The sequence below is a fragment of the Oncorhynchus clarkii genome, unplaced genomic scaffold (assembly GCF_045791955.1).
Source record: "Oncorhynchus clarkii lewisi isolate Uvic-CL-2024 unplaced genomic scaffold, UVic_Ocla_1.0 unplaced_contig_9009_pilon_pilon, whole genome shotgun sequence".
In the NCBI taxonomy this organism is placed as follows: domain Eukaryota; kingdom Metazoa; phylum Chordata; class Actinopteri; order Salmoniformes; family Salmonidae; genus Oncorhynchus; species Oncorhynchus clarkii.
In genome coordinates, this window is record NW_027261081.1 from 215,001 (window position 1) to 233,343 (window position 18,343).

The window sequence follows — 18,343 nt, forward strand, 5'->3', positions numbered from 1 at the left end:
GTTACAGTGGGGAGGTATTAACTAACCCCATCAGCTACAGTGGGGAGGTATTATCAAACCCCATAATAAATTCCCAGTTATAGATGATACAATATCCTATGACAGACAGACTCAATACTAACCTAGAGGGCTGATCATGTATGAATGGAGATACTCAATACTAACCTAGAGGGCTGATCATGTATGAATGGAGATACTCAATACTAACCTAGAGGGCTGATTGATTCTATCTCTGTGCTCAGATTGACCAGGTAAAGCAGGACCTCAGCAGGAAGGAGACAGAGCTGATGGGGATGAGGACCAAGCTGGAGACTCTCACCAACCAGTTCTCAGACAGCAAACAGCACATCGAGGTCCTCAAGGAGTCACTGACCGCTAAGGAACAGCGCTCTACTATCATTCAGACAGAGGTATGTTGTTCAGTGTTAACTCTACTGACAGCGCTCTACTATTATTCAGACAGAGGTATGTTGTTCAGTGTTAACTCTACTGACAGCGCTCTACTATCATTCAGAGGTATGTTGTTCAGTGTTAACTCTACTGAAAGGGCTCTACTATCATTCAGAGATATGTTGTTCAGTGTTAACTCTACTGACAGGGCTCTACTGTCATTCAGATAGAGGTATGTTGTTCAGTGTTAACTCTACTGACAGGGCTCTACTATCATTCAGAGGTATGTTGTTCAGTGTTAACTCTACCAAGGGTATTGTGGAGATGGTCTCTTGGTGCCACTACTGTGTCATAGTTTACAGTTTACAGCTGAACTGGACCCGTAGTTACTAAGCATCTCAGAGTAGGACTACAGTCGTGGCCAAAAGTTTTGAGAATGACACAAATATTAATTTTCACGAAGTCTGCTGCCTCAGTTTGTATGATGGCAATTTGCATATACTCCAGAATGTTATGAAGAGTGATCAGATGAATTGATATTAACTGCAAAGTCCCTCTTTGCCATGCAAATGAACTGAATCCCCCAAAAACATTTCCACTGCATTTCAGCCCTGCCACAAAATGACCAGCTGACATCATGTCAGTGATTCTCTCATTAACACAGGTGTGAGTGTTGACAAGGACAAGGCTGGAGATCACTCTGTCATGCTGATTGAGTTTGAATAACAGACTGGAAGCTTCAAAAGGAGGGTGGTGCTTGGAATCATTGTTCTTCCTCTGTCAACCATGGTTACCTGCAAGGAAACACGTGCCGTCATCATTGCTTTGCATAAAAAGGGCTTCACAGGCTAGGATATTGCTGCCAGTAAGATTGCACCTAAATCAACCATTTATTGGATCATCAAGAACTTCAAGGAGAGCGGTTAAATTGTTGTGAAGAAGGCTTCAGGGCGCCCAAGAAAGTCCAGCAAGTGCCAGGACCATCTCCTAAAGTTGATTCAGCTACGGGATCGGGGCACCACCAGTACAGAGCTTGCTCAGGAATGGCAGCAGACAGCTGGGAGTGCATCTGCATGCACAGTTAGGCAAAGACTTTTGGAGGATGGCCTGGTGTCAAGAAGGGCAGCAAAGAAGCCACTTCTCTCCAGGAAAAACATCAGGGACAGACTGATATTCTGCAAAAGGTACAGGGATTGGACTGCTGAGGACTGGGGTAAAGACATTTTCTCTGATGAATCCCCTTTCTGATTGTTTGGGGCATCTGGAAAAAAGCTTGTCCAGAGAAGACAAGGTGAGTGCTACCATCAGTCCTGTATCATGCCAACAGTAAAGCATCCTGAGACCATTCATGTGTGGGGTTGGGGAACAAAACATCAATATTTTGGGTCCATGGCCAGGAAACTCCCCAGACCTTAATCCCATTGAGAACTTGTGGTCAATCCTCAAGAGGCGGGTGGACAAACAAAACCCACAAATTCTGACAAACTCCAAGCATTGATTATGCAAGAACGGGCTGCCATCAGTCAGGATGTGGCCCAGAAGTTAATTGACAGCATGCCAGGACGGATTGCAGAGGTCTTGAAAAAGAAAGGTCAACACTGCAAATATTGACTCTTTGCATCAACTTCATGTAATTGTCAATAAAAGCCTTTGACACTTATGAAATGCTTGTAATTATACTTCAGTATTCCATAGTAACATCTGACAAAAATATCTAGACACTGAAGCAGCAAACTTTGTGGAAATTAATATTTGTGTCATTCTCAAAACTTTTGGCCACGACTGTACAAGTGCTGATCTAGGATCAGTTTGATATGTTAAATCATAACAAGATATCCGAGATCAGCTATTCTGATATGCTTATTCCAGTGTATTTACAAGTTGACTGGACTGTAAGTATTACATTTATTTGCCTTTTGATTTAATTTGTGATAATGTCTGATATGTGTGTGTCAGGTGGAGGCTCCTCGTCGGGAAGAGAAAGATTCCCAGCTGAATAAATTGTCTAACCAGATCCATCTCTAATCTAACACTGTGTGTGTGTGTCTGTGTCTGTGTCTGTGTCTGTGTGTGTGTGTGTGTGTGTGTGTGCGTGCGTGCATGTATGTGTGCGTGTGCGCATCAGGTGGATGCTCTGCGTCTGCGTCTGGAAGAGAAAGACTCCCAGCTGAATAAGAAGTCGAACCAGATCCAGGAGACGTCTGAGGAGAAGGGGACGCTCAGCAGAGAGGTACACGACCTCAAGGACATGCTGGAGGTCAAGGAGCGCAAGGTCAACGTCCTGCAGAAGAAGGTATGGGGCGGGTGGAGGCTGTGTGTGTTTATTATGGATCCCCATTAGATGCCAGAGCAGCAGCTACTCTTCCTGGGGTTTATTATGGATCCCCATTAGCTGCCAGAGCAGCAGCTACTCTTCCTGGGGTTTATTATGGATCCCCATTAGATGGCAGAGCAGCAGCTACTCTTCCTGGGGTTTATTATGGATCCCCATTAGATGCCAGAGCAGCAGCTACTCTTCCTGGGGTTTATTATGGATCCCCATTAGCTGCTGCCAATGCAGCAGCTACTCTTCCTGGGGTTTATTATGGATCCCCATTAGATGCCAGAGCAGCAGCTACTCTTCCTGGGGTTTATTATGGATCCCCATTAGCTGCCAGAGCAGCAGCTACTCTTCCTGGGGTTTATTATGGATCCCCATTAGCTGCCAAAGCAGCAGCTACTCTTCCTGGGGTCCAGCAAAATGAAGGCAGTTTATACAACTGTAATACATTACAATACATTCACAGATTTCACAACACACTGTGTTCCCTCAGGCCCCTACTCCACCATGTGTATATATAGTGCGTATGTTATCGTGAGTGTGTGTGTGTGTGTGTATGCATGTGTCTGTGCCAATGTTTGTGTTGCTTCACAGTCCCCGCTGTTCCATAAGGTTTTTTTTAATCTGTTTTTTAAATCTAATTTTACTGCTTGCATCAGTTATTTGATGTGGAATAGAGTTCCATGTAGTCATGGCTCTATGTAGTACTGTGCGCCTCCCATAGTCTGTTCTGGACTTGGGGACTGTGAAGAGACCTCTTGTGGATTGTCTTGTGGGGTATGTATGGGTGTCTGAGCTGTGTGCCAGTAGTTTAGACAGACAGCTCGGTGCATTCAACACCTCTCATAAATAAAAGTAGTGATGAAGTCAATCCCTCCTCCACTTTCAGCCAGGAGAGATTGACATGCATATTATTAATATTAGCTCTCTGTGTTCATCCAAGGTTCAGCCGTGCTGCCCTGTTCTGAGCCAAATGCAATTTTCCTAAGTCCTTTTTTGTGGCACCTGACCACACGACTGAACAATAGTCAAGGTACGACAAAACTAGGGCCTGTGGGACCTGCCTTGTTGATAGTGTTGTTAAGAAGGCAGAAACTAGGGCCTGTAGGACCTGCCTTGTTGATAGTGCTGTTAAGAAGGTAGAAACTAGGGCCTGTGGGACCTGCCTTGTTGATAGTGTTGTTAAGAAGGTAGAAACTAGGGCCTGTGGGACCTGCCTTGTTGATAGTGTTGTTAAGAAGGCAGAAACTAGGGCCTGTAGGACCTGCCTTGTTGATAGTGTTGTTAAGAAGGTAGAAACTAGGGCCTGTAGGACCTGCCTTGTTGATAGTGTTGTTAAGAAGGTAGAAACTAGGGCCTGTGGGACCTGCCTTGTTGATAGTGTTGTTAAGAAGGTAGAAACTAGGGCCTGTAGGACCTGCCTTGTTGATAGTGTTGTTAAGAAGGTAGAAACTAGGGCCTGTGGGACCTGCCTTGTTGATAGTGTTGTTAAGAAGGCAGAGTATGGCTTTATTATAGACAGACTTCTCCCCATCTTAGCTACTACTGCATCAATATGTTTTGACCATGACAGTTTACAACCCAGGGTTACTGTAAGCAGTTTAGTCACCTCAACTTGCTCAATTTCCACATTATTTATCACAAGATTTAGTTGAGGTTTAGGGTTGAGTGAGTGATTTGTTCCAAATACAATGCTTTTAATTTTAGAATTATTTAGGGCTAACTTATTCCTTGCCAGCCACTCTGAAAATAACTGCAGCTCTTTGTTGAGTGTTGCAGTCATTTCAGTTGCTGTAGTAGCTGACGTGTATAGTGTTGAGTCATCCGCATACATAGAAACTCTGGCTTTGCTCAAAGCCAGTGGCATGTTGTTAGTAAAAATGTAAAAAAGCAATGGGCCTAGACAGCTACCCTGGGGAATTCCGGATTCTAACTGGATTATATTTGAAAGGCTTCCATTAAAGAACATCCTCTGTGTTCTGTTAGACAGCTAACTCTTTATCCACATTATATCAGGGGGTGTAAAGCCATAACACACATGTTTTTCCAGCAGCAGACTATGATCAATAATGTCCAAAGCTGCACTGAAGTCTAACAAGACAGCCCCCACAATAATTGTATCATCAATGTCTCTCAGCTTATCATCAGTCATTTGTTTAAGTGCTGTGCTTGTTGAGTCTCCTTCCTTATAAGCATGCTAAAATTCTGTTGTCAATTTGTTTACAGTAAATCACATTGTATCTGGTCAACACAATTTTTTCCAGAACTTTACTCAGGGTTTGTAACCGGCTGATTGGTTGGCTATTTGAGGTGGTAAAGGGAGCTTTACTTTTCTTAGGTAGCAGAATGTCTTTAGCTTCCCTCCAGGCTTGAGGGCACACGCTTAAATTGAAGACGCTTAAATTGAAGATGTGGCAAATAGGAGTGACAATGTCGTCTGCTGGTATCCTCAGTAATTTTCCATCCAGATTGTTAGACCCCCCAGTGGCTTGTCATTGTTGATAGACAACAATAATATGTTCACCTCTTCCACACTGACTTTACGGAATTCAAAAGTACAATTATTTTATTTCATAATTTTGTCTGATATGTGTGTGTGGGGGGGGGGGGAGGGGGAGTGGGACATGCTGGATGTGAAGGAACGAAAGGCCAACGTCCTCCAGAGGAAGGCATGTCAGAGATGACTAAAAGGGAGGATGGTTTTGTTGGTCAACTTGTTCCTCTTATGAAAGTTTCAAGGATGTACAAAGAGTGTGACTGAAGGAGAATCACCTCTTGGCATAACTGTATTGGACAGACAACTGATTTTCACTCAGGATACGCAGTGAATGTGCTGTCGTAGTGAATCTTTTCTGTTGATTCACAACTCTATTGAATCACAACTCAATTGATTCACAACTCTATTGATTCACAACTCTATTGAATCTCAACTCTATTGATTCACAACTCAATTGAGTCACAACTCTATTGATTCACAACTCTATTGAATCTCAACTCTATTGATTCACAACTCTATTGAATCTTAACTCTATTGATTCACAACTGTATTGAATTTCAACTCTATTGATTCACAACTCTATTGAATATCAACTCTTATGATTCACAAGTCTATTGATTCACAACTATTGATTCACCTCTATTGCTACACATGACCTGCTTTTCCTGACTGCCACTAGATGGCAGTATGAGACCATGTTGTTTGAGCCTTCTCCAGGCGTCAAAAAGACCAGAGGAAAATGAAAATTCTCCCCATTGTCCTGGAGAATACATTTCAGAAGTCCTGTGTCTGATAACTCCAGAGTTCACTCTAATCAACCATCATCACTTAGTCATCAATCCAGCCAGAATACCAACCCAGAATGGTTCTTCTGTGACCCTGCAGCAGAACATGAGACCGACCAGCGCCTCCATGAGGAGATGGAGAAAGGGTTTGTGTTTGTGTGTTCATGTCAGGTTTCACAGAGAAAGTCCGGCTCAGCAGTATTACATGGTTGAGGAGGGGAGAGGGAGGTTGTGTCTCAGTATGGCTGAGGAGGAGAGCGGGAGGTTGTGTCTCAGTATGGCTGAGGAGGAGAGAGGGAGGTTGTGTCTCAGTATGGCTGAGGAGGAGAGAGGGAGGTTGTGTCTCAGCAGTATTACATGGCTGAGGAGGAGAGAGGGAGGTTGTGTCTCAGTATGGCTGAGGAGGAGAGAGGGAGGTTGTGTCTCAGCAGTATTACATGGCTGAGGAGCAGAGAGGGAGGTTGTGTCTCAGTATGGCTGAGGAGGAGAGAGGGAGGTTGTGTCTCAGTATGGCTGAGGAGCAGAGAGGGAGGTTGTGTCTCAGTATGGCTGAGGAGGAGAGAGGGAGGTTGTGTCTCAGTATGGCTGAGGAGCAGAGAGGGAGGTTGTGTCTCAGCAGTATTACATGGCTGAGGAGCAGAGAGGGAGGTTGTGTCTCAGCAGTATTACATGGCTGAGGAGGAGAGAGGGAGGTTGTGTCTCAGCAGTATTACATGGCTGAGGAGCAGAGAGGGAGGTTGTGTCTCAGCAGTATTACATGGCTGAGGAGGAGAGAGGGAGGTTGTGTCTCAGTATGGCTGAGGAGGAGAGAGGGAGGTTGTGTCTCAGCAGTATTACATGGCTGAGGAGGAGAGAGGGAGGTTGTGTCTCAGTATGGCTGAGGAGGGGAGAGGGAGGTTGTGTCTCAGTATGGCTGAGTAGGAGAGAGGGAGGTTGTGTCTCAGTATGGCTGAGGAGGAGAGAGGGAGGTTGTGTCTCAGTATGGCTGAGGAGGAGAGAGGGAGGTTGTGTCTCAGCAGTATTACATGGCTGAGGAGCAGAGAGGGAGGTTGTGTCTCAGTATGGCTGAGGAGGGGAGAGGGAGGTTGTGTCTCAGTATGGCTTAGGAGCAGAGAGGGAGGTTGTGTCTCAGCATGTTTACATGGCTGAGGAGGAGAGAGGGAGGTTGTGTCTCAGCAGTATTACATGGCTGAGGAGGAGAGAGGGAGGTTGTGTCTCAGTATGGCTGAGGAGCAGAGAGGGAGGTTGTGTCTCAGTATGGCTGAGGAGGAGAGAGGGAGGTTGTGTCTCAGCAGTATTACATGGCTGAGGAGGAGAGAGGGAGGTTGTCTCAGTATGGCTGAGGAGGGGAGAGGGAGGTTGTGTCTCAGTATGGCTGAGGAGGAGAGAGGGAGGTTGTGTCTCAGCAGTATTACATGGCTGAGGAGGAGAGAGGGAGGTTGTGTCTCAGTATGGCTGAGGAGGGGAGAGGGAGGTTGTGTCTCAGTATGGCTGAGTAGGAGAGAGGGAGGTTGTGTCTCAGTATGGCTGAGGAGGAGAGAGGGAGGTTGTGTCTCAGTATGGCTGAGGAGGAGAGAGGGAGGTTGTGTCTCAGCAGTATTACATGGCTGAGGAGCAGAGAGGGAGGTTGTGTCTCAGTATGGCTGAGGAGGGGAGAGGGAGGTTGTGTCTCAGTATGGCTTAGGAGCAGAGAGGGAGGTTGTGTCTCAGCATGTTTACATGGCTGAGGAGGAGAGAGGGAGGTTGTGTCTCAGCAGTATTACATGGCTGAGGAGGAGAGAGGGAGGTTGTGTCTCAGTATGGCTGAGGAGCAGAGAGGGAGGTTGTGTCTCAGCATGTTTACATGGCTGAGGAGGAGAGAGGGAGGTTGTGTCTCGGTATGGCTGAGGAGCAGAGAGGGAGGTTGTGTCTCAGTATGGCTGAGGAGCAGAGAGGGAGGTTGTGTCTCAGCATGTTTACATGGCTGAGGAGGGGAGAGGGAGGTTGTGTCTCAGCAGTATTACATGGCTGAGGAGGGGAGAGAGAGGTTGTGTCTCAGCATGGCTGAGGAGGAGAGAGGGAGGTTGTGTCTCAGTATGGCTGAGGAGGAGAGAGGGAGGTTGTGTCTCAGTATGGCTGAGGAGGAGAGAGGGAGGTTGTGTCTCAGCAGTATTACATGGCTGAGGAGGAGAGAGGGAGGTTGTGTCTCAGTATGGCTGAGGAGCAGAGAGGGAGGTTGTGTCTCAGTATGGCTGAGGAGGAGAGAGGGAGGTTGTGCTGTTTGGGGGTGGATGAGATTACATGGATCATTTATCATGCTGAAACAATGTGACCTCAAATGAATCTGCTCTTACTCTCCATCTGTATCTCAAATGGCACCCTAGTCCTTATTTAGTGCACTTCGTTTGACCAGGGCTCATGGGGCTCAAGAGTAGTGCACCATGTAGGGAAATAGTGTGCCATTTGGGAAGCAGAGCCAGTCTCTCAGAGCCTGATAGGACATCATACCTCCTGTCTGTCCTGTCCTTGTCTTTCTTTGGGAAGCAGAGCCAGTCTCTCAGAGCCTGATAGGACATCATACCTCCTGTCTGTCCTGTCCTTGTCTTTCTTTGGGAAGCAGAGCCAGTCTCTCAGAGCCTGATAGGACATCATACCTCCTGTCTGTCCTGTCCTTGTCTTTCTTTGGGAAGCAGAGCCAGTCTCTCAGAGCCTGATAGGACATCATACCTCCTGTCTGTCCTGTCCTTGTCTTTCTTTGGGAAGCAGAGCCAGTCTCTCAGAGCCTGATAGGACATCATACCTCCTTTCTGTCCTGTCCTTGTCTTTCTTTGGGAAGCAGAGCCAGTCTCTCAGAGCCTGATAGGACATCATACCTCCTGTCTGTCCTGTCCTTGTCTTTCTTTGGCCTCAACGTCAGTCAGTCAGCGAGAGCTAAGAGACATACATCTTTTGGGAGAAGATTCCTGGGTCCTCACTTGGGTCAGTTTGTGTGTGTGTGTGTGTGTGTGCGCGGGTCTGTAGCACTCTGTGTATGTGTGTGCACTTGCACATGTGTGTGTACGTGTATGTGTCTGTGTGATGTGTGTGTTTATCCGTGTGTGTGTTTATCCGTGTGTGTGTTTATCCGTGTGTGTGTATATCCGTGTGTGTTTATCCGTGTGTGTGTTTATCCGTGTGTGTGTTTATCCGTGTGTGTGTATATCCGTGTGTGTGTGTGTGGTTGCGGTGGGTCACGGTTCGATCAGGAAGCTACAGAGGAGTTGTAATAGCAGCAGATCTGAGGGTCAATGGTTTCAACAGACACATACATACTGGAACCAGTCCCAACTAGACACACACACACACACACACACACACACACACACACACACACACACACACACACACACACACACACACACACACACACACACACATGCGGATGGACAGACGGACTACAGTATGCTGAAGCCGTTCCCCTCTCTGTGGGCTGGTCCTGGTTGAGAGGGTTGAGAGGAGGAGTAGAGACAAGGGGTCATCCCAGCCCGCCCCATCCCCAGCAGGGCCACATCCATCTTTCTGACAGCCCTCTCCTCCAGGGAGGGAGGGAGGGAGGGAGGGAGGGGGAGAGAGAGGGATGAAGGGAGGGAGGGAGGGAGCCATGTCTGTGGAGAGATTTAGCAATGTAGAGGTGGTTGGCTCCGCTCTGGTGAGATCACAGAACCACTACTACCAGCCCTTCAGGCTGACCGCCTGGCTGGATCTATATCTGTGTGGATCTATATCTGTCTGTCTGGATCTATATCTGTCTGTCTGGATCTATATCTGTCTGTGTGGATCTATATCTGTGTGGATCTATATCTGTCTGGATCTTTATCTGTCTGGATCTATATCTGTCTGGATCTATATCTGTCTGGATCTATATCTGTCTGTCTGGATCTATATCTGTCTGTGTGGATCTATAGCTGTCTGGATCTATATCTGTGTGGATCTATATCTGTATATCTGTCTGGGTCTATATCTGTCTGTGTGGATGTATATCTGTCTGTGTGGATCTATATCTGTCTGGATCTATATCTGTGTGGATCTATATCTGTCTGGATCTATAGCTGTCTGGATCTATATCTGTCTGCGTGGATCTATATATGTCTGTCTGGATCTATATCTGTCTGTCTGGATCTATATCTGTCTGTGTGGATCTATATCTGTCTGTGTGAATCTATATCTGTGTGAATATATATCTGTCTGGATCTATATCTGTGTGGATCTATATCTTTGTGAATATATATCTGTCTGGATCTATATCTGTGTGGATCTATATCTGTGTGAATCTATATCTGTCTGTGTGGATCTATATCTCTGTGTATCTATATCTGTCTGTGTGGATCTATATCTGTCTGGATCTATAGCTGTCTGGATCTATATCTGTCTGCGTGGATCTATATATATCTGTGTGGATCTATATCTGTGTGAATCTATATCTGTCTGTGTGGATCTATATCTCTGTGGATCTATATCTGTGTGGATCTATATCTTTGTGAATATATATCTGTGTGAATCTATATCTGTCTGTGTGGATCTATATCTCTGTGGATCTATATCTGTCTGGATCTATATCTGTGTGGATATATATCTGTGTGAATCTATATCTGTCTGTGTGGATCTATATCTCTGTGTATCTATATCTGTCTGTGTGGATCTATATCTGTGTGGATCTATATCTGTGTGAATCTATATCTGTCTGTGTGGATCTATATCTCTGTGTATCTATATCTGTCTGTGTGGATCTATATCTGTCTGTGTGGATCTATATCTCTGTGGATCTATATCTGTGTGGATCTATATTTGTGTGTGCACGCCTGCCTCATCACTTATCCCCGTCTCTAGACAACCACACACCCCTCCGCTCAGCTCCATCCTCCCTCCTCCCTCCCTGGGTGCCGATGACGTGGATGTCCATTAAGGCAGCCCCCCTCTCTGATTCAGAGGGGTTGGGTTAAATGAGGAAGATACATTTCAGTTGAAGGCATTCTGACTAGGTCTCCCCTTTCCCCCTCTTTCTTCAATAGGGACGTGCCAGACAGACAAACCCAGAGAAGAGCTCACCTGGGGCTGAATGTGCTAGTACGCTGCCCCCCTCTAATGAAGATTCCAGGGACCTAGCTAGCTACTAGCATGCCTTGTCCAGGACACACACACTGTAAGCTTTTCAAAGCTCCCCCCGAGAAACATGTGATCCGGGGGATAAGCCAATGCAGTTTGTTTTGAAAGAGCCAGAGAACAGCAGAGCTGAACTCCCTGTCCAGTTGTCTGAAGAAGCAACATTTAGTTTCTATAATGATCCCTGAGGTAGCTGTTGTAGCTCACTGTGTACACAGAACCCTAGAGCAGGCCTGATGGCCATAACACATTGAGACTGGCTGGGGAACTGTACACTGACTCCTTGATGAACCCATACCGTGAAACCAACCCAGAACAGGACAGGACAGATCAGGACAGATCAGGACAGGACAGAAAAGGACAGATCAGGACGGAACAGAACAGAACAGAACAGGGTTATTAAAGTACTACATGTCCTCAGTGAGTGGTTCAGATCAGGACAGAACAGAACAGAACAGAACAGGACAGGACAGGACAGGACAGAACAGGGCAGAACAGAACAGGACAGTACAGAAATAGGGCAGAACAGAACAGAACAGAACAGAACAGAACAGGGCAGAACAGAACAGGGCAGAACAGAACAGGGCAGAACAGAACAGAACAAACAGGGCAGAACAGAACAGAACAGGGTAGAACAGAACAGAACAGGGTTATTAAAGTACTACATGTCCTCAGTGAGTGGTTCAGATCAGGACAGAACAGAACAGAACAGGACAGGACAGAACAGGGCAGAACAGAACAGAACAAACAGGGCAGAACAGAACAGAACAGGGTTATTAAAGTACTACATGTCCTCAGTGAGTGGTTCAGATCAGGACAGAACAGAACAGAACAGGGCAGAACAGAACAGAACAGGACAGAACAGAACAGGGCAGAACAGAACAGGACAGGACAGAACAGGGCAGAACAGAACAGAACAGGACAGGGTTATGAAAGTACTCCATGTCCTCAGTGAGTGGTTCAGATCAGGACAGAACAGAACAGGGCAGAACAGAACAGAACAGAACAGGACAGAACAGAACAGGACAGGGCAGAACAGAACAGAACAGAACAGAACAGGACAGAACAGAACAGGACAGGGCAGAACAGAACAGGACAGGGCAGAACAGAACAGAACAGGACAGAACAGGGCAGAACAGGGTTATGAAAGTACTCCATGTCCTCAGTGAGTGGTTCAGATCAGGTGAATAAACTGCATAGACAGAGAGATTGAGATTGTGTCTTTAATATAAATATTCTTTATGGAGGGTAATCAGAGAGCAGGTAGTGATGAGGTCAAATCACTCTAAACAGGGAGAACTATAAACTCAGCAAGAAAAGAAACGTTCTCTCACAGTCAACTGCGTTTATATTCAGCAAACTTAACATGTGTAAATATTTGAGATCCGGGCTCTTCACTGACCATGGCAGAACACTGACATTCCTGTCTTGCAGGAAATCACGCACAGAACGAACAGTATGGCTGGTGGCAATGTCATGCTGGAGGGTCATGTCAGGATGAGCCTGCAGGAAGGGTACCACATGAGGGAGGAGGATGTCTTCCCTGTAACGCACAGCGTTGAGATTGCCTGCAATGACAACAAGCTCAGTCCGATGATGCTGTGACACACCGCCCCAGACCATGACGGACCCTCCACCTCCAAATCGATCCCGCTCCAGAATACAGGCCTCTGTGTAACGCTCATTCCTTCGACGATAAACACAAGTCCGACCATCACCCCTGGTGAGACAAAACCGCGACTCGTCAGTGAAGAGCACTTTTTGCCAGTCCTGTCTGGTCCAGCGACGGTGGGTTTGTGTCCATAGGCGACGTTGTTGCCAGTGATGTCTGGTAAGGACCTGCCTTACAACAGGCCTATAAGCCCTCAGTCCAGCCTCTCTCACCCTATTGCGGACAGTCTGAGCGCTGATGGAGGGTTGTGCGTTCTGAGTGAAACTCGGGCAGTTGTTGTTGCCATCCTGTACCTGTCCCGCAGGGGTGATGTTCGGACGTACCGATCCTGTGCAGGTGTTGTTGCCATCCTGTACCTGTCCCCAGGTGTGATGTTCGGTGTCTTAACGACCATTCCACAGGTGCATGTTCATTCATTGTTTATGGTTCATTGAACAAGCATGGGAAACAGTGTTTAAACCCTTTACAATGAAGATCTGTGAAGTTATTTGGATTTTTACAAATTATCTTTGAAAGACAGGGTCCTGAAAAAGGGACGTTTCTTTTTTTGCTGAGTTTATCTAGTCTGGGCCTGTAGCAGAATGAAGGGGGTGTGGACTGAGAGAGGCTGGCCCCTGGCCCCAACATAATGAAGAGAGTGTGGTTAGAGAGAGAGGCTGGCCCCAACATAATAAAGAGAGTGTGGTTAGAGAGAGAGAGGCTGGCCCCTGGCCCCAACATAATGAAGAGAGTGTGGTTAGAGAGAGAGAGGCTGGCCCCTGGCCCCAACATAATGAAGAGAGTGTGGTTAGAGAGAGAGAGGCTGGCCCCTGGCCCCAACATAATGAAGAGAGTGTGGTTAGAGAGAGAGGCTGGCCCCAACATAATAAAGAGAGTGTGGTTAGAGAGAGAGAGGCTGGCCCCTGGCCCCAACATAATGAAGAGAGTGTGGTTAGAGCGAGAGGCTGGCCCCTGGCCCCAACATAATGAAGAGAGTGTGGTTAGAGAGAGAGGCTGGCCCCAACATAATAAAGAGAGTGTTGTTAGAGAGAGAGAGGCTGGCCCCAACATAATGAAGAGAGTGTGGTTAGAGAGAGAGCTGGCCCCTGGCCCCAACATAATGAAGAGAGTGTGGTTAGAGGGAGAGGCTGGCCCCTGGCCCCAACATAATGAAGAGGGTGTGGTTAGAGAGAGACGCTGGCCCCAACATAATGAAGAGAGTGTTTGTTGTTAGAGAGGGAGAGGCTGGCCCCAACATAATGAAGAGAGTGTGGTTAGAGAGAGAGGCTGGCCCCTGGCCCCAACATAATGAAGAGAGTGTGGTTAGAGAGAGAGGCTGGCCCCTGGCCCCAACATAATGAAGAGAGTGTGGTTAGGGGGAGAGGCTGGCCCCAACATAATGAAGAGAGTGTGGTTAGAGAGAGAGGCTGGCCCCTGGCCCCAACATAATGAAGAGAGTGTGGTTAGAGGGAGAGGCTGGCCCCTGGCCCCAACATAATGAAGAGAGTGTGGTTAGAGAGAGACGCTGGCCCCAACATAATGAAGAGAGTGTGGTTAGAGAGAGAGAGGCTGGCCCCTACAGAATGAACAGAGTGTGGACAGAGAGAGGCTGGCCCCTGGCCCCAACATAATGAAGAGAGTGTGGTTAGAGAGAGAGGCTGGCCCCTGGCCCCAACATAATGAAGAGAGTGTGGTTAGAGAGAGAGGCTGGCCCCAACATAATAAAGAGAGTGTTGTTAGAGAGGGAGAGGCTGGCCCCAACATAATGAAGAGAGTGTGGTTAGAGAGAGAGGCTGGCCCCTGGCCCCAACATAATGAAGAGAGTGTGGTTAGAGAGAGAGGCTGGCCCCTGGCCCCAACATAATGAAGAGAGTGTGGTTAGAGGGAGAGGCTGGCCCCTGGCCCCAACATAATGAAGAGAGTGTGGTTAGAGACGCTGGCCCCAACATAATGAAGAGAGTGTGGTTAGAGAGAGAGTCTGGCCCCTACAGAATGAACAGAGTGTGGACAGAGAGAGGCTGGCCTCAGCCCAACCATCAGCCCAACCATCAGCCCAACCATCCGCCCAACCATCCGCCCAACCATCAGTACCAGACATGTCCTCACTATAAAGGCCTAGTTTTGCCTAAACCCCCTTTTCTGATCTCTTACCCATGAGTACACAAACAGAACATTAACATAGGGCACAGACATACTCCGAGCTGTGTGAAGTACACTACACTACCTCCCTCTGAGAAAGCCTTGGCCTGCTCAACACTTCTGTAAAGCTGTTTGACTCTGAGCTTGTTTTACCAAAGGCTTCTCCTCTCTCTCTCTCTCTCTCTCTCTCTCTCTCTCTCTCTCTCTCTCTCTCTCTCTCTCTCTCTCTCTCTCTCTCTCTCTCTCTCTCTCCCTCTCTCTCCTGATTGAAGTACTTTCCCTCTAACAAGACTCGTACTGGCGAGTGGCGACAGAGAGAGAGAGATTGTTTGAAAGATTTGATTTAAAATCTCCATTCACCACAGAGCGTCTCTGAGCTCTCTCTCTCTCTCTCTCTCTCTCTCTCTCTCTCTCTCTCTCTCTCTCTCTCTCTCTCTCTCTCTCTCTCTCTCTCTCTGTCTCTCTGTCTCTCTCTCTACCTCTCTCTCTCTCTCTCTCTCTCTCTCTAGCTCTCTCTCTCTCGTCTCTATCTCTCTCTACCTCTCTCTCGCTATTCTATCTATCCTATTTTAGTTTATTTATGTTGTGCTTTTTGTTATTTAATAGGGCGCTTAGCCTTTTAACAAGTCAAAGAAAGTCCATGAATTCTGTTTTTAAACGGCAGATGAGGTGGTAGCAGGGAGAGAAGCACGTTGAGCTGTGGCCAACCATCATATTGAGATCAGTGGTTTGGTGAGGAGAGCGGCTCTGTGGATAATGGGAGTTCACAGAAGGACAGAGTGAAGAACATAATATTTGTTAAATATCGTAGGGGAACAAAGAGCGACAGGACACAGTTCAGCAGTCCTGAAGTATGTAGAGCCCCAGTCAGACACACAGGCTGACACCGAGCAGTGTGTTTATCAAGGTTAAATAAAGGACACTATTGCTTAGTCTGGAACTCTCCTCCCTCTCTCTCTCTCTCCTCTCTCTCTCTCTCTCTCCTCTCTCTCCCTCTCTCTCTCTCTAACCCCTTCTCTCTCTCTCTCCCTCTCCCTCTCTCTCTCTCTCTCTCTCTCTCCCTCTCTTTCTCCTCTCCTCATTCCTCTCTCATCTCTCTTTCTCCTCTCCTCTCTCCTCTCTCATCTCTCTTTCCTCTCTCATCTCTCTTTCTCCTCTCCTCTTTTCTCTCTCCTCTCTCTCTCTCTCTCTCTCTCCTCTCTCTCTCTCTCTCATCTCTCTTTCTCCTCTCTCGCTCTCTCTTCTTTCCTCTGTCTCTCCTCTCTCTCTCTGTCTCTCTCTCTCTCTCTCTCTCTCCTCTCTCCCTCTCTCCCTCTCTCTCTCTCTCTCTCTCTCTCTCTCTCTCTCTCTCTCTCTCTCTCTTCTCTCTCTCCTCTCTCTCTCTCTCTCTCTCTCTCTCTCTCCTCTCTCCCTCTCTCTCTCCTCTCTCTCCCTCTCTCTCTATCTCATCTCTCTTTCTCCTCTCTTGCTCTTCTTTCCTCTGTCTCTCCTCTCTCTCTCTGTCTCTCCTCCCTCTCCTCTCTCTCCCCTCTCTCTCTCTCTTGCTCTCTCTCTCTCTCCTCTCTCCTCTCCTCTCCTCTCCTCTACTCTCCTCTCCTCTCCTCTCCTCTCCTCTCCTCTCCTCTCCTCTCCTCTCCTCTCCTCTCTTTCTCCTCTCCTCTCTCTCTCCTCTCTTTCTCCTCTCCCCTCTCCTCTCCTCTCTCTCCCCTCTCTCTCCTCTCTCCCCTCTCTCTCCTCTCTCCCCTCTCTCTCTGTCTCTCTCTCTCTCCTATCATCTCCCCTCTCTCCCCTCTCTCTTCTCTCCCCTCTCTCTCCTCTCTCTCCTCTCTCCTCTCTGTCCTCTCTCCTCTCTCTCTCTCTCTCCTATCTCTCTCTCCCCTCTCCTCTCTCTCTCCTATCTCTCTCTCCCCTCTCTCTCCTCTCTCTCCAATATGAATGTAGTTTTGATCTTTGTTTTTTGTTCTCTCCTCTGTTTCTTCTTCTCTCTGTCTGCCGTGTTACAATGCCACGTCTCCCCCCCCCAAAGAAAAGTAGTGTGTCAGTTCAAAGATGCAAGCTCAAAAGGCTACATGAGAACGACAAAGCAGAGAGTGAAATGAATTGAGAGCAACAAGGTTTTGTTTAGTCTGTGATGTGTTGTTTGTGTGTTTGTGGTTTTCTGTGTGACTGAATGAGAGCATGTTAGAGCTCTTGTTTCTCTGCCTTGTTAGTGAGGAGACAGTCAAAGGAGATGAGGAGGAAATGAGAGAGAGAGAGAGACAGAGATGGGGATAGACAGAGACAAGAGGTAAAGACAGGGAAAGGAAGAGGTAGAGATAGGGAGGGAGGGAATAGAGAGAGAGAAGAGACTGAGATGAAGAGGCTAAATGAATGATAACCCCCCCCGCATTACACAGGGAGAATCCCTTCTCTACAGTCTGGGGGGGAGGGAGGGAGGGAAAAGAGATGACACAGATAGAAAGATGGAGAGAGAGAGAAACTAGACAGGGTAAAAGAGAGAAACTAGACTTCATTTTTGCTTTTGTCTCTGTGTGATAGGAGGAAGTTTCTGGAAGTTTCTAATAAATCAGATGTTCATCTTTCTCCATCTCCTCCGCCTCCTCCTCTTCTGCCGCCTCCTTTGTCTCCTCGTCCTCTCCTCTTGTGTGTGGCGGGTGCAGCAGACACAAAGCCTGGCAGCGTGCCACCTACCTGTCAGGACTCACCCATTCATGTGCCAGTCAGGCCAACCCTCATTTGCATCGCTGAGCAGGGTCTGCTTTCTCTATCCATCACCCCCTCCTTACCTCCTCTACCCTTTCCCTCCTTATCCCCTCCCTCCTCACCCCTCCTTACCTCCTCCCTTCTCTACCCTTTCCCTCCTTATCCCCTCCCTCCTCACCCCTCCTTACATCCTCCCTCCTCTACCCTTTCCCTCCTTATTCCCTCCCTCCTCACCCCTCCTTATCTCCTCTACCCTTTCCCTCCTTATCCCCTCCCTCCTCACCCCTCCTTACCTCCTCTACCCTTTCCCTCCTTATCCCCTCCCTCCTCACCCTCCTTACCTCCACCCTCCTCTACCCTTTCCCTCCTTATCCCCACCCTCCTCACCCCTCCTTACCTCCTCCCTCCTCTACCCTTTCCCTCCTTATCCCCTCCCTCCTCACCCCTCCTTACCTCCTCCCTCCTCTACCCTTTCCCTCCTTATCCCCTCCCTCCTCTACCCTTTCCCAGTCAGGACTGATGATGGAGGGAGAGGAGAGGAGAGAAGTGGAGGGGAGGGGAAGCGAGGATAGGAGAGGAAAGGAGGGGGAGAAGAGGGGAGGAGGGGAGAGAAGGGGTCAGGAGAGGAACGGGAGAGGAGGGGGAGAGGAGGGGAGTAGGGGATAGGATGGGGAGATGAGGGAGAGGAGGGGAGAGGAGGAGAGTAGGGGATAGAATGGGGAGATGAGGGAGAGAAGGAG

General features: G+C 47.8%; 1 protein-coding gene across 1 annotated transcript in view; it reads left to right on the forward strand.

Annotated features, from left to right (window-relative positions):
• The window catches only part of LOC139404682 (ELKS/Rab6-interacting/CAST family member 1-like), a 424,291-nt gene that overhangs the window by 110,961 nt on the left and 294,987 nt on the right, over nucleotides 1-18,343 (forward strand). Inside the window, exons 10-11 of the mRNA XM_071147289.1 lie at nucleotides 243-410; nucleotides 2,516-2,683. Of these exons, the coding sequence (XP_071003390.1) occupies nucleotides 243-410; nucleotides 2,516-2,683 (336 nt within the window). The remainder of the gene's footprint in view (nucleotides 1-242; nucleotides 411-2,515; nucleotides 2,684-18,343) is intronic.